The sequence below is a fragment of the Saccopteryx leptura genome, chromosome 2 (assembly GCF_036850995.1).
Source record: "Saccopteryx leptura isolate mSacLep1 chromosome 2, mSacLep1_pri_phased_curated, whole genome shotgun sequence".
Taxonomy (NCBI): domain Eukaryota; kingdom Metazoa; phylum Chordata; class Mammalia; order Chiroptera; family Emballonuridae; genus Saccopteryx; species Saccopteryx leptura.
The window spans coordinates 112,915,008-112,930,449 of record NC_089504.1 but is presented as its reverse complement, the minus strand read 5'-3'; the positions used below and the strand labels follow the sequence as shown (position 1 = coordinate 112,930,449).

Below are 15,442 nucleotides of genomic sequence, written 5' to 3'. Positions count from 1 at the left end.
TCTTATGACTGAGTAGTATCTTATTGTATATATAAACCACATCTTTTGATTCTTTAGTCATTTGTTAAAGAACACTTTAGTTGTTAAACATCTTTTTTTATGTTTTCATATGTGAGAATCTTACCTTCAGATTCTCAATTATATTCCATTGAGCTATATGTCTACTCTTATGCTGATACCTTACTGCTTTGCTTAGTGTGGCTTTATAGTAAGTTTTGAATTCAGGAATTGTGAATCCTCCACCTTTGTTCTTTTTCGAGATGATTTTGGCCATTCTGGGATCCTTGAATTTCCATATAAATTTTAAGATCAGATTGTCAATTTCTGCAAAATAGCCAACACTGATTTTGAAAGGGATTGTGTTGACTCTGCAGATTAAATTCAGAAGTATTGCCATCTTAACAATAATAAGTCTTCTATTTTTTAAAATTGTTTATTAATTTTAATGGGGTGACATTGGTCAATCAGGGTACATAGGTTTAGAGAAAACATCTCCAGGTTATTTTGACATTTGACTATGTTGCATACCCATCACCCAATAATAATAAAAATAATAATAATGTCTTCTGATACATAAACATGGTTTTCCTTCCATTTTTTAGGTCCTCTTAATTTTTTCAATAACATTTTATATTTCTCAGTATATAACTCTTGCACTTTTTTCAAAGTTTATTCCTAAGCATTTTATTCTCTTTGATGATATTGTAAATAGAAGTGTTTTCTTAATTTCACTTTCAGATTATTCATTACTAATACATAGAAATACAATTGATTTCTTATTTTGATTTTGTATGATGCAACCTTGTGGAACTCGAATATTGCTTTTAATTTTTTGTGTGGATTCCTTGATGTTTCCTCTACATGAGATCATGGTATCTGCAAACAGAGATTTCTCTGCAGATTGCAGAATTCATTTTTAAAAAGTTGGGCTGCACAAGCAGATGCTGTAAAAAAAAGAACTGAAGATGAGAAGTTGTATATTTTTGGATAATTCACATTTTAGTTGAGTTCTATAGATTGTTATAATGTGTCATTTTGGATCTTTAAAGTAAATAAATATATTTAATTTAGTTGTAATATTCAATGCTAAAAGAGTTTTTTGATAATTGATTGCTCAAAGAGACAGGAAGTTAGCATTGCATTGTTACTTAGAAAATATTTTGTGGGTGTTTATCAGCTAAAATTCAAAGAAAGATTTCCCATTTTAGAAAGAATAGTTTATTTATTAAGACTTATTAATATTTCTTCAACATCATCTTTTTGTTAACTAATTATATGAACTTGGAACAACTAAACTTTGGAACTAAAATTAGAGCTACCATCATTTTGTTCTTTTGTTAAAAGAGATACAGCCTCCTCACCATGAGTGTCAGTCAAAACAATACCAAATCCCCAAAAAAGAGTAAAAATTAGTCATACTTGGTTACAAGACAAAGCACTACTATTTTTTTCTTTTGTAGAACAAAATTACCAGGGCTCTTCAGGGTGTTAATGCTCAGACTTCATTGATATTTGAATAAGACTCAAACTAAATATAAACCATAACATTTTCTATACCTGGCTAAGCTTGGCTTCCCCATTCTAAATTTCCAAACTCTTTCCAATATGATCCCCAGTTCTCCTATTTTCAGAAGGATTAAAAAAGCCATCAGAGCACAGTAATTACACATAACATTACCCTAACCAGTTCATTTGCAACCATTCATTCATACAGACAAAAAGAGTCACTTTCCAGCCCTGGCCTGGTGGCTCAGTGGATAGAGCGTCCATCCAGTAGGTTCAACCCCTGGTCAGGACACATAGGAGGAGCAATTAATGAGTGCACAACTAAATAGAACAACTGAGTGAAACAACGAGTTGATGCTTCTCTCTCTCCCTCCCTTCCCCTCTTCCTTCCTCTCTCTCTCTCTCTCTCTCTCTCTCTCTCTCTCTCTCTGGATAAGGACAAGATAGGACATGAGGCTGGAGAAATACGCAGAGAATAGATGGGAAAGCATCTTATGTCCAAGGATAGCTATTTATTTTAGTATTATATTTGCCGTGCTCAAACATCATTCTGGTGAAATCTAGAGGAAAACATATTGGACTAGGAAATTTTAAGTTAAGAAACCTTACTAGGGAGCTACTGCAAAAACAAGAGTTAAAGAGAGTCTAAGCTAATTCAATTTCAGTTTACCCCAAGAGTCAACCTCATGCCGCTTCTACATTCCATGTGTCCACTAACTTCTCCAAACTCAGAGATTTTAAGTTAATTTTAAAAACTCCTTGACCTACAAATAATCATGGAAATGCACAAACATTTTAAAAATCTTTTTACTTATTGACTGATTTTAAGAGAGAGAATGGGAGAGAGAGAGAGGGAGAAGCTTCAGTTTGTTATTTATGCATTCACTGGTTCCTGTATGTGCCCTGACCAGGGATGGAACGTGTATGGCATTATGGGGACAAACCAACTTAGCTACTCAGCCAGGACAGAAATGCACAAACATTTAGATACAAGGTTATTCATCTGAATTCTTGCCTACAATGGTGAAAAACTTTAAACAACTGAATGTCCAAAAATAAGGTCTTGTTTACATAAACTATGGTACATCTCTACAATGAAATATTATAGTATTTGAAAATACTGTTTAAATAGTGTTTGAAGACATGAAAGACATTCATGATCTAGTTAGCTAAATAAAAATCAAGTCATAAAAGACTATATGGAGTAAAAAAATAATCTAGATTTTGCCATATATGTATATAAGTATATGAACTTGAAAAGGATATACAGTATGTAATTAGCACTTATTCTAAGTGTTGATATTATGGGATATTTTTCTTTCTTTTTGTTATCTATATTTATAGTTTTTCTCTAGTGAACATACATTTTTGAAACTGAAAAAAAGTTATTCATTTTCATGGTATGAGGCAAGAATTTTAAAACTTGAGCTATGAGGCCCTGGCCGGTTGGCTCAGCGGTAGAGCGTCGGCCTAGCGTGCGGAGGACCCGGGTTCGATTCCCGGCCAGGGCACATAGGAGAAGCGCCCATTTGCTTCTCCACCCCTCCGCCGCGCCTTCCTCTCTGTCTCTCTCTTCCCCTCCCGCAGCCGAGGCTCCATTGGAGCAAAGATGGCCCGGGCGCTGGGGATGGCTCTGTGGCCTCTGCCTCAGGCGCTATAATGGCTCTGGTCGCAATATGGCGACGCCCAGGATGGGCAGAGCATCGCCCCCTGGTGGGCAGAGCATCGCCCCATGGTGGGCGTGCCGGGTGGATCCCGGTCGGGCGCATGCGGGAGTCTGTCTGACTGTCTCTCCCTGTTTCCAGCTTCAGAAAAATGAAAAAATAAAATAAAATAAAATAAAATAAAATAAAAAAAACTTGAGCTATGAAAAATGTTCCAACTTAGATAACCACTGACTTTGCATATGAAACACTGCTGACTCTTCACTAACCAACTTTCCCACCTCGCCTCCTTTAAATATTTATCAGTGTATATGCCTTATAGCTTCCACACAGCCAGCCACACATGCATAGAGTGAGATAAGAATTAACACGTGATCAGTATTATTTTAATCATTCATATATGTGTATTATATACTAGGCTGGAAATGCTTATGTCTTTTTGCTTGTTTAACTTTTATAATGTAAATCGACCCTGTGAGTTTAGTTATTATCCCCATTTTCAGATTAAGGAGGCTGGGGCTGAAAGAACTAAAGTGAAGCATTGATTTAAACTCAGATTCCAAAGTCAATGCTTAAAGAACAAATGTAGCAATTTCAATTGATGGGTTTTTCATCATTTTTATTTTTACTTTAAAAATAAAAAAAGTGCAGTAAAATTGCTTATTTTATACATACATACAAGGTCAGCTATCATTATATGAATTCAAAATTTTTTTATATCATCACTCAAAAGGGAAAGCAACAGTTCCCCTAAGTGCTTTCACGCAGGGAAATCAATCACTTCCCCACCAGAAGTGTTCTCTGCGTTTTCTGACGTGCCTCCTGCTTTAGAGTGAAATTCATTGATCTTCTTCCTGGGTCTGGGCCTGGTACCTTTCACACTTTTTACATTTCTTCCCTACAGAATTTCCTTTGGGAAATTTTACTTTGGACGATCGCAATACTGATTCTTTTCTTTCAGCATTTATGTCACATTTAACTTTCCAAGAGCTTTGAATTTAAGTCACAATTTAACTTTCCTAGCCCTCCATATCTTTTTTTTTTTTTTTTTTTTTTTTTTTTTTTTACCCTTTCATCTGTCAAGTGATCCAGAAAGGGCATTTGTACTATATATAATTCATTCAATAAACAGATGATGAGGAACAGCAAACTCTTCATTAAATACCATTATCCTTGGACTTTAAAAGTGATAGAATCTGGAGTTCCAAAGAACCATGTAGGCCAATCAGTTTACACTACTGTTTTCCCCCTTATTTGAATGAGTAAGATCTATGTTTTTCTTCTTTTTTTAAATTAGAAGACACCTAGAAAACTTAATTTGTGGACAAATTGAATGAGCAAAACTAAATAAGAAAAATCAAATTGGGAGGTAAGGTTAAGCTCACCTTGACGATCGAACCAAGGTTGTCAAATGTGTGATCATCATGATTATATTGCACCAGGAGGGAAGGTTGGACCAGAGGTCTTAGACTTATAACACTTGTATCTGGGGAGGATGTCAATATTAAACCTCTAACTTCTCACCATGTAGGATTAGATGTGTATACTAATAAAGACAGCTCTGAACAAATTATGTGTATTTTTTCAGATCAAAAAAGAATTATGATTGGAAAAGTTCTCAAAGATCAAATCTGCTTACATTTTGTACTAAATTCTTCTTATAACCTTTTGATGCATATTTTTCTGTTCTAGTTTCAAATGCTTCAAGACAAGAGGCTGCCACTATTTCTCACTGAAACTTAATTTTATAATCCAATAGATTCAGAAGTACTCCACTTTCTTCCTGGACTACAGGCAGAATGATCGTTTGTTTCATTTTATCCTCTGACTCTCATCTCCATTCTTTATTGGCTACTAAATGAGGTGCCAGGCTTGAAGCCTAACTGTTCTCAATAGCCAAGGTCCTGCTAAAGGATCGGTCAGATCTGAGAATTAGAGCCCATGGCCACGATGCTGGAATGTCTATCCCTTCTGCCTAAATCCAGCTTCTAAAGTCCAGCACATAGTCCCAACTACCAGGTAAATACATACCTAGTTTTTAGTTATTATAACCCTCAAATGTAGTGTTCTTGTATTTTTTTAGCTTTTTTTTTTCTTTCTGCCTCTTGGTCATTAGTAGCAGTGATACAGAATGAAACAGTTTCAGCAGAGAGCTGTTTACATTCTCTTGCTGAAATCTCTCTGTGGCCCTGGTCCACAATATTTACACACGTTTTCCTTTTTACTTAATTGTAATTAGCTTGCTGTTTATTGCATTCCTTTTACCTTTCCTTAAGAATTTGCTTTTTCCTTCAATTGTCTCCATTGGTATCTTTTGAATTTCCTCCCTCTTATTTATTTTTTGGCATAAATAATAATTGGTGCTACAGTGGGAGCTTGATAAAGCTTTTTATTATGTTCCCTTTTGTCCAACAGCAATCAGGAGGCATAAAAAAGTCTAAACAGTTTGTCCAGAGTTACACAACAGAAGAGAAGCAAAGTTTTTAATAAGGGTTTGTTATTAAACTCTTTTAATAAGAGTTCTTAGTTTTCCACATTCTATTTTTCTTAAAGGTTCAGGTCTCCTCATATTTCTGTTGATTTTTTCCCTCTAAATGTTTTTCCTGTGTCTTCATTTAAATTTTCTCTTAAATTCTTAAGTTTATTTTATTTTTAAAATGTCTTTTTGATTCTATCCCCACTTCGTACAATTTTGGCTTATGGGAACTGGAATAAATTTACATTTTCTTATTTCAGTAAAGTCATGAGTCAGTGATGCTAGTTAAAACTTAATATTCCCATACGTATAAAGATCATCACTTCTCTAGATCGTTCAGTAAATTGTATTAGAATTATTGATAGTTTATTTCTTGGGGGAAAAAAAACCTAGGTGATTCTCACCTTTACCTTATCCCAAAATAAATTACAAATAGATTAAAAGATTGACTTTTAAAAAGTCTTAACTTCCAGAAATTAAGTGATATAAGAAACCACATAGGGAAAGATAAATATGTTTAACTGAATAGAAATATACTTTTTTTAAAATCCTCAGTATTTTAAAACAACAATAAATTGCATATTTGCAAAAGATCTTTTTGATAAATAATTGATATCTATATAATAAATATATTAATGTAATAATAGAAATATGAAAAAAGAGTATAGACAGATAATTCTCAAAAATAAGAATGGAAAATGAACAAGTCACATGAAAATATATTTCTCTCTAACCAAAGAAAGAAAAATTAAAAGAATAAAACACTACTGTTACTGCCTATAAAATAGCAAATTTAAAAAGTCAGTTTAAATGCCAGTGAAGTTTATGTGACCAAGTGATTTTAATTAATTTTCTAAAGCTTCTAAATTATACAAATTTTCTTCAATAAACATGCTGTTTTTCATGAAAAAAAATAACATTTTAAAATATATACGGATGTGTATTTAATCTCTTCTCTCCAACTACAGACATGACTAGGAAGTTTCCAAATTTTTAAGTTGATTTTACTAATACAATTTCCTAATTCCAACCATATTTAAGTAAACCTAAATATTGTTTGTTCCTTGAAAATAAGAATTAACAAAAGCAGAGGTTTTAGATAATGACATCTTATGGAAATATTTCACAGGCAGGAAAAGAGAGTACTTACTAAGACAAGGGCTGTTTCATGGAAAATGCTCTCTGTAAAGTCAACAACCTGTGCAAGTTGAACTTTGTAATTGAATTTTGAAACATTGTCTGAGGCATTGAGGTGAAGCGCTCTACAATTGTTTAGGGTTGGGAGGACATGGATTTGCCATAGCAAAGGGAAATTTTAAGATAAAAAAGTAATCAAGAAGGATATGTTTTTCTTTAGTGACAAATGTGTAGATTCTATCCATTGATTTCCAAATGTTAATTTCAGTATAAACAATTTTCAAGGTTTTGTGAAGATCTCTTAAAATAGATCCTTTAGAGAAGAAGGTGAGAGTTATGTAAGACTTTATTCATTATTATTTAATTTTAATCATAAACATAGCTTTTTATAAGCCTTTTACTTACCCTATCTGGTTAATCCTTATGATAACTCTCTGAAGTAAATACATTTATTTATTTGTTTTACAAAAGTGGAGGAAATTGAGATGAACCAAGGCTAAATAGCCTGACCAAAGGTCCACCACAGGGACACAGCAGAGGCAGGATTTGTGAGTCCAGATGAATATAAATATTGAATTTTTACCCCTGAGTACTGTATTGCCTCCACATTAAACCTCAGTAATCTTGACCTTCCTCCCAACAACTGGCTTCAACCCCATGGAGGGGACTGTATAGTCTAACATAATTTGCCCACCCTACCCTTGCTTTTGGATGACAAAGCAGACAGAGCTTGGGTTTTCAATTCTAAATTGGATTGAATCTTTGCTCCACTATTGTGCTCCCAAATTAGTTATTTCTTCACCTGTGAAATAGGTTGAAGTAATGCCTCAGATAGCTGCTGTGAAGATTGAGATACCATATATGAAAGTGCTTAGCACAGTGCTTGGCAAATAATGGCTGTTTAATAAATGCTAGTTTCCTTTCTTCTCTTGCCAGACAAAAGTCATTCTTCCTCTAGTAAGTTAGTTTGCATGAAAATGTTTTCTTGGTTCTCAGTTTACCACAGAACCTTGGAAAATTTACTCGCTAGATCAAATGAACCTTAGGCATGGAACCTCAGAGGCTTTAACCCCAGGCTCGGGCAGGGTAGGCTGTGGGAAGACAAGACAGAAGCTAAAACACCTAATGTCCTGAATTCTCTCTTTTCAGGATTTGAGCATTTTTACTAATCTTATCGTTTCTATGATTCTTGCTCTCTCTCTCATCTCTCCTACATAAACGTGTCCTCCAATTCCAAAAACTGCTGATATGCCATTTCTCAAAGATGTCTTATCATTTATTTCCATGCTTTTTCTCCTGCCAGGTGTTCTCTCTCTGAAATAACCCTCATTCTCAAGTGCACCCACTGAACTTTTACTTTTTTTTTTTTTTAACAGAGACAGAAAGAGACTCAGATAGACAGGGACAGACAGACAGGAATGGAGAGAGATGAGAAGCATCAATCATCAGTTTTTCATTGCGACACCTTAGTTGTTCATTGATTGCTTTCTCATATGTGCCTTGACCGCGGCCTTTCAGCAGAGCGAGTGACCCCTTGCTCGAGCCAGCGACCTTGGGTTCAAGCTGGTGAGCTTTTGCTCAAACCAGATGAGCCCACGCTCAAGCTGGAGACCTTGGGGTCTCTAACCTGGGTCCTCTGCATTCCAGTCCGATGCTCTATCCACTGCGCCACCACCTGGTCAGGCTGACTTTTTACTTTAAAGGCCCAACTCCAGTGCCTCCTCCTTTATACATGTGCTCTGAGCACTCTGAATGGAGAAAATCACCTTCTATTAAACCTCTGTGGCATTGCTTGTCTTTCAGTTGACAGACTGCCGATACTTTTGTCTTTGAAACTGAAAATTGACTGAGTAGAGTAATAGTTTAATATGCTATATGATTATCCACCCCTTAAGCAGCCTATTCCAAACCTTTACTAAAATGCTTATGAAACAAGCAAAAGCCGGATTCTCACAAATACACTAAAACTAAGACCAATAGACAACCTATTACCTATTATCAGAATCAGTAAGGAATTTCTGCCAATTTAGAGGTCAGAAGAACTGGCTTGAGAAACTTTAGAAACTGCTTTCCCACTAAAAATAGATTAAAATTCTTGACCTGAAAGCAAAACCACTCTTTGCTCCTCTTCAGCTATCAACCTTTTATCCAGAAATACAGGGGCACCATCACTCACCGCCAACACACACACACACACACACACACACACACACACACACACACACACACACACACGGAAGGGGACAAACATCCTTCTAACAGGTAGGTGATATTTTAGGGCTATCCAGAATGCTGTCCAGTAATCCCTCCTGTAGTGATATGCAAAAGAGTTAAAATACTAATAGGAACTAGAAAAGGTTTTTCAAGAGCATGCCACAAAAATAGCAGTGATGTCAATATTAATTTTTTTTAAATTCAGATATGAAAACAAACATAAAATTAATGAGAAAGTATTCATGTTGGTAAAACTTTACAGTGAAGATATAATTATAAATTTCTTCAAGAAATACAGTATCTAAGACATATATATGTATATATATATATATAGTTAAGACTAATAGAAATATAAGGAAAAATAACAAACACAATTGCTGTGAAAGGCTCACATACAAATCTCAGCCTTTGACCAAACCAGTAGGAAAAGAGTAAGTACAAACACATAACCATCAAGTTAAAGGAGGAATTAAAACTACAACTACAAACCATTCAGAATCTAATAAAAATGACACCATACATCAAATTCTAGAATGGCACCAAAGCTGCAACCAGAGGCATACACATAGGAGGAAGGAACTGATATGTTTTTGTTCAATGGGATTTTTTGTTCTATGTTCTAATAATTTCTATTGTTTACAATTAAGATCTAGCCACTTGAATAATTTCTGATGTAGTACTCCATAATAAGATTGTAAGATATCATTCACAGGAAACAATATGCTGGGCCTGGTATCTACTCTTACTGCCTTTACTCCCATTCGTTTTACCCTGTTTTACCCTGTTCTCTCTTTCCTTGGGACACCAACCACTTGGCACCATATTTAATCACCTGACATATACTGAAGGCCCCTTTAAATTTAACAATTCTTGGGAGCACAATTTCTGACTTTTACCCTCAGTCTTGCACATGCCATTTTAGAGTTACTCTTTGGTTCCACACAGCTAATGTTTCTGCTAAGAGGCATTCACACCTTCTATCCAGCACACTAGGAACCCTTATAAGCTGAAAGAGCCTTACTTCTCCTCCCAACAAAAGGAGAGAAATGACGGAGGGAGAAAAATATTGTAACTCAGAATAAGGGTCTGTAATCCCTATGGTCCTTTATAAGTTTACCACAGAGTTAAATATATATATATATAAACATATGTGTGTAAATGTAAACATGTATATATGTATATATGCATATATACATAAATGGAAGATGCAAATGCTATTCTTTAGACATTCACTCAGAAGTTATAAAAAAATACACATTTAAAATAATTTTAATTCTATTTCAATGCCAATAATTTAAACTAAAATAAAGGGTTTTATTTTCCCCTCAGAGCTTCCCATGGCCAGTAAAATCATGACTACAGAATATGTCAAAAATATTAGATGGTTATATTATTTATAAACTGGACTCTCAGGCATACAAAGTTGGTTTGTGTTATGTCTGATTCCTTAATTCAAATATGATGTTTATTTTTTCTAAAATTTTTATTAATATGATTAACCATCCTATTATTTCCATAACAAATATATCCATTAATAAATTATAGTTCATTTTCTCAATTCAGAGTTATTTCCAACAATAAAATGTTTAATTTCAGCCCTGGCCGGTTGGCTCAGTGATAGAGCTTTGGCCCAGCATGTAGAAGTCTTGGGTTTGATTCCTGGCCAGAGCACACAGAAGTACACATCTGCTTCTCCACCCTTCCCTCTCTCCTTTCTCTCTCTTTCTCTCTCTTCCCCTCCTGCAGCCAAGGCTCCATTAGACAAAGTTGGCCTGGGCACTGAGAATAGCTACATGGCCTCTGCCCCCGGCACTAGGATGGCTCTGGTTGCAACAGAGCAATGCCACAGATGGGCAGAGCATTACCCTCTAGTGGGCTTGCCGGGTGGATCTCAGTCGGGCACATGCGGGAGTCTGTCTCTCTGCCTCCCTGCTTCTCACTTCAGAAAAATACAAAAAAAAAAAGCTCAATTTCCTGTAAAGAGACTAGGATAGTTGCTATACTCAACTATGGAACAATAAGAGAAAAAGGTATTTGGTCCTTATTTCTGTAAAGGTGTTCACTAAACTGTATGTATACACAGAAAGACAATTTTGTGTAACCAAAGTTATTCGTGTTGTGTTTAAACTTAATAACATTCTTCTCCAATGTAGACGAGGGTCCAATGTATCTCTTACATTGGACATGACTAGTTTGGGAAATGTTGAACCCTTTGTGGCTATACCAACTCCACGGGAGAAGGTAGCAATGGAGTATCTACAATCAGCCAGTCGAATTCTCACAAGATCACAGCTAAGGGATGTCGTGGAAAATTCACATTTACTCCAAAGTGAATTCATGGTAAGCCTGTTATTATTCACCCTTTGTTAGGTATTTTGATAAATGAGGCACTAGAGGCACATACTGAAATGGCATGACCCTCCACTGAACAATAAACAAATGGTTACACTTCACAAGGTTAAGTACAAGGGTTTTAGATCTACCCGGAAACTCATCAACTATTGATGTGTTCAACTAGAGTGTGATGACTAAAGTAAGGCAGAGCGTATAAGAGATAGCCAGACAAAGAAGTGGCAAGAGGAGCTGGACAGCGAAGAGCATCCCAAGGAGGAACAGTCTTGCTGTCACTGTTTGGGGAAGTTCAGGATGACACCCCAGTGTTCTACCCTGAGCAACAGGATGTTCTTTAATAAATGAAGGAACACAGGAGAAGATCAAATATGGCATAATAAGTGATTGTGAGTTTCAGCCAAAAAAGATGGTGACTCAACAGTGTTGCCAGTGATAACTTAGTTCATGAAAACACAGTTCTACTCAGAGAGCATGTAGATAGATTAGACCTTCTTCGGTCTCATTGTTGCCCAAGAGTAATATCTATGCTATAGATCACTTTGCATCTTAAATCAGTGGTACATCTTAAGACATAACTGTTTAGAATAATAAATTCACCATTCAGATATCATTCCATTGAGATATTTGCAACTATCCTAAATGGTGAGAGATCCAGCAGTGGGTTAAGACCTACTATTAGCCTCATCAATGACTATTAAGCATTTAAAATAAAATGCAAACATGCAGTTTTTTAAAGTAGACTTGGTAGTGTTATATTTTATATATATAAAGAAAATGAGACTTAGAGAGATAATGTGTCCAGTCAGTGATCACACAAGTCGTCAAAGATACACCCATTATTCTTTTCCAGAATCAGAGTCTTTGTTCTTTAAGATAAGCCCTTGACAGAGCCCGCTTCCTTTAATGGAAAGATGGGGGGCCAACAAGGAGAACCAAGGAAAGAGATAATGCTGGAAGATGACAAACTGTCAGTGTGAGCCAGAAACAGGAAGGAACGTGGGAGGAATAAAGTTATCACCTACTCGCGGCTTTGCCAAAACAGACTGACCTCTTTGAAATCACCAAACATGAATATATGGTTTCTACTGACTATTCAACAATTTTGCATATTTTGGTAACTTGGACTGAGAATTTTAAAAGTTAGTTAGAGCAGAGAGTAGGCATAAATATTTTATTTATCTAGAATAATACGAGTTTAGGAAATGATATTTTCAGAGTATACTACTCCTTCTTTGTAGACCAAGTCTCAAATTCATAATGTAGTCAGGCTTTTCTCAAATTTTTAGTTGACTGAAAACTAGGACAATTTGAATTAATTTATAGATAGTTTCTTTCCTTCAAATGGATATTAAGTTTCTGAGTTATATTTTCCAGTGGAGAAAGTTTAAGTAACAAGAATATTATTTTATGTGATACAGAGATAAAAGTTATTTTATTTCACATTAACCTTATATTAACAATCCTTTGTGAAATATTAAGTTAGAGAATATAGTGTTTTGTATAATCAAGTACTTAAAAATTTGTCTCAGCCCTTTTGAAAATAGGCTTATTGGTTTTTTTACGAGCCAGCAGAGATGCTCACCTTTTAGGTCTAATGTATTTCCACAGAACTACTTCTGCTCTAATTGTTCTCTCTCAGTTATTTAAGGCACATGACATATATTCTGACTGAGAAAGAATATTTATATTTTTTAAGTGGTAGAAAACAGTATCTGAATACTGTCTACAATAGGAACAGTTCAATTATAAAGCATTCTTTAAAACCAAAAAATAAAAAATAAAAAAATTATACCATCATCACTTGAATCAATAAAAAAGCCCTTTCCACTTATCATTCACAGAGGGAAGTTTTAATAATCTTAATATCTATAAAATGGATATTACCCTTGAGCAACAATAAAACCAAAAAAGGTCTAATCCAGTGGTTCTCAAAGTGCCTAGAAGATATCCAGGTGCACCCTATGGTAATCTAGAGAAATATGTGCCTGTTGGGGACCAAAAAACCAACAGGGTTTTTGGAGTTTAGATTTTTGGGAGACAGAGGTGTGGAGAATTGGCTGTAAGCTGACAGTCTGCCCAACCCCTACCTCACTTGTCTGATTAGGTTGCAAAAGGCTGTTAAGCTGTGGTGCTGGATTGTTTACACTACTCCCCATGTTCCCAGGAAAGACTGGAGGCTAGTTTCTTCTATCCTTTGTTTGGTGTAAAGTTAAGATGATATGTATGGTGAGAGTTTTGGATTGATGATTAAACATAAGAAATTGTCTCTTGAAGCCTTTTGGATTTCTATAAAAGAAGAATATGTGGCAATATCTAAAAAACCTTTGAACATTTTACAACAATTTTCAACATCCTATTTATGTGAATTAGGATTTTCTACCCTCAACACAATTAAAAGTAAAAAGAGAGGAATTCTTCAATGTATTGATGAGGAAATGAGTTTGCCTTTCAAATATATGCCCAAACATTGAAGAAATTGCTAGGACACATCAGGCTCATGTTTCTTATAAACACAAGAATGAAAAAACTTAACACATTCCAGCAGGGACCTGCCAAATTTACTAAATCTTACTAAGAATGTATCTATCTTTATATATATATATATAAAGATAACTCTTTTGTCATTTTTTTAAATTTTTTAACCCCTCTTTTTTATGAATTCTAAAAAGCATAACTCAAAAAATGTAACATAAAAATGTTTTTTAATGTCAGAATAAATTTAATTTTCTCATATTTCATTTAATTACCACAAAAGCATGCTTGGACTGTATATTTATTTTCTTTAGTATTTGACTTAATTACTATAACATATTTCTCAGAAATTTGTATATAGTGCTTCTACAATTATTTATAGAATTTTAAATGTGTCCCAACTTCAAAAAGTTTGAGAAACACTGGATAGAGAAATTTTGGGCACTGAATTTGCATAAAGATTTGAAGAAATTTGTATACATTGTTAAAATACCAATTTCAGCTTCCTATTTATGTGTTTTCGGCAATTATTCAGAACAGAATTCTTAAAATCTAACAAAAGTTTTTATATGTTTTTTTAATAACTATCCATAAAATAATGCTTTCTAACACAGACAAGCTTTTCTTAGAGTCAGCTTGTCAGGGCACAGCTGATATGTTTATAAAAGGAAGGGTGTTGGTCAACCAGAGGTGGTAGTCTGTTCTTTATAATTGACTTTGAAGTCCAGTAGAGCTTTGAAACAGATGCTCCCCTGTGAAGATTTTCTTTGTGGAAGCATTAGATGCACTAATTTTATATCATTTATTTTTGCAGGAAATACCTATGAACTTTGTGGATCCCAAAGAAATTGACATTCCACGTCACGGAACTAAAAATCGTTATAAGACCATTTTGCCAAGTAAGTTTCTTGAATTAAAGAGTTTGCATTGTAAAGTATAAGCCTCCCCCCATTTACCCCTGCCTCACAGTTTCCCATCATCGCAACTTCCACATACACACCAAATTTGGAGTTGCAAACACATATCGAGACTAATAATTATTTAAATGATCTAAGATTAATAACTTTATCTTGTATGACTCTTATTATAGTGATCAACTCATAATTCTAGTAAATACATGGTTCTTAAATAGTATTATGCCACACATTATAATTGATTTTCATTGAGGTTTCAATCAATTCAATGTGGAAAAAATTGTCTTTTCAACAAGTGGTGTTGAGACAATAGATATTCACAGGCAAAACAATAAAATGGGACCCTGCCTCACACCATGTACAAGTGGATCAGAGACCTAAAGGTAAAAGCTAAAATTATAAAAGTCTTAGTATAAAACAGATGTAAATCTTCAAGGCCTTAAATTAGTAAATGATTTCATAGATATGACACCAAAAGTACAAACAACAACAACAAAACAGATAAATTGACCTTCATCAAAATTAGAGCATTGTGCTTCAGAGGACACTATCAAAAATAAAAGATGACTTATAAGATGGGAGAAAACATTTGTAAATTACACATCTACTGAGGGACTTTTATCTAGAATATATAAGAACTCTTGTAACTCAATTATTATTAAAAAGATAAATAACTCAATTTAAAAAATGGGCAAAGCACCCTGGCT

The 15,442-nt window shown here is 34.6% G+C and overlaps 1 protein-coding gene across 2 annotated transcripts in view; it reads left to right on the top strand.

Annotated features, from left to right (window-relative positions):
* Positions 1–15,442, top strand: part of PTPRR (protein tyrosine phosphatase receptor type R) — a 303,626-nt gene that overhangs the window by 235,640 nt on the left and 52,544 nt on the right. For both annotated transcript variants that reach the window (XM_066368559.1, XM_066368560.1), the window contains 2 exons: positions 11,151–11,337; positions 14,636–14,720. In XM_066368559.1, coding sequence (XP_066224656.1) covers positions 11,151–11,337; positions 14,636–14,720 — 272 coding nt within the window. The remainder of the gene's footprint in view (positions 1–11,150; positions 11,338–14,635; positions 14,721–15,442) is intronic.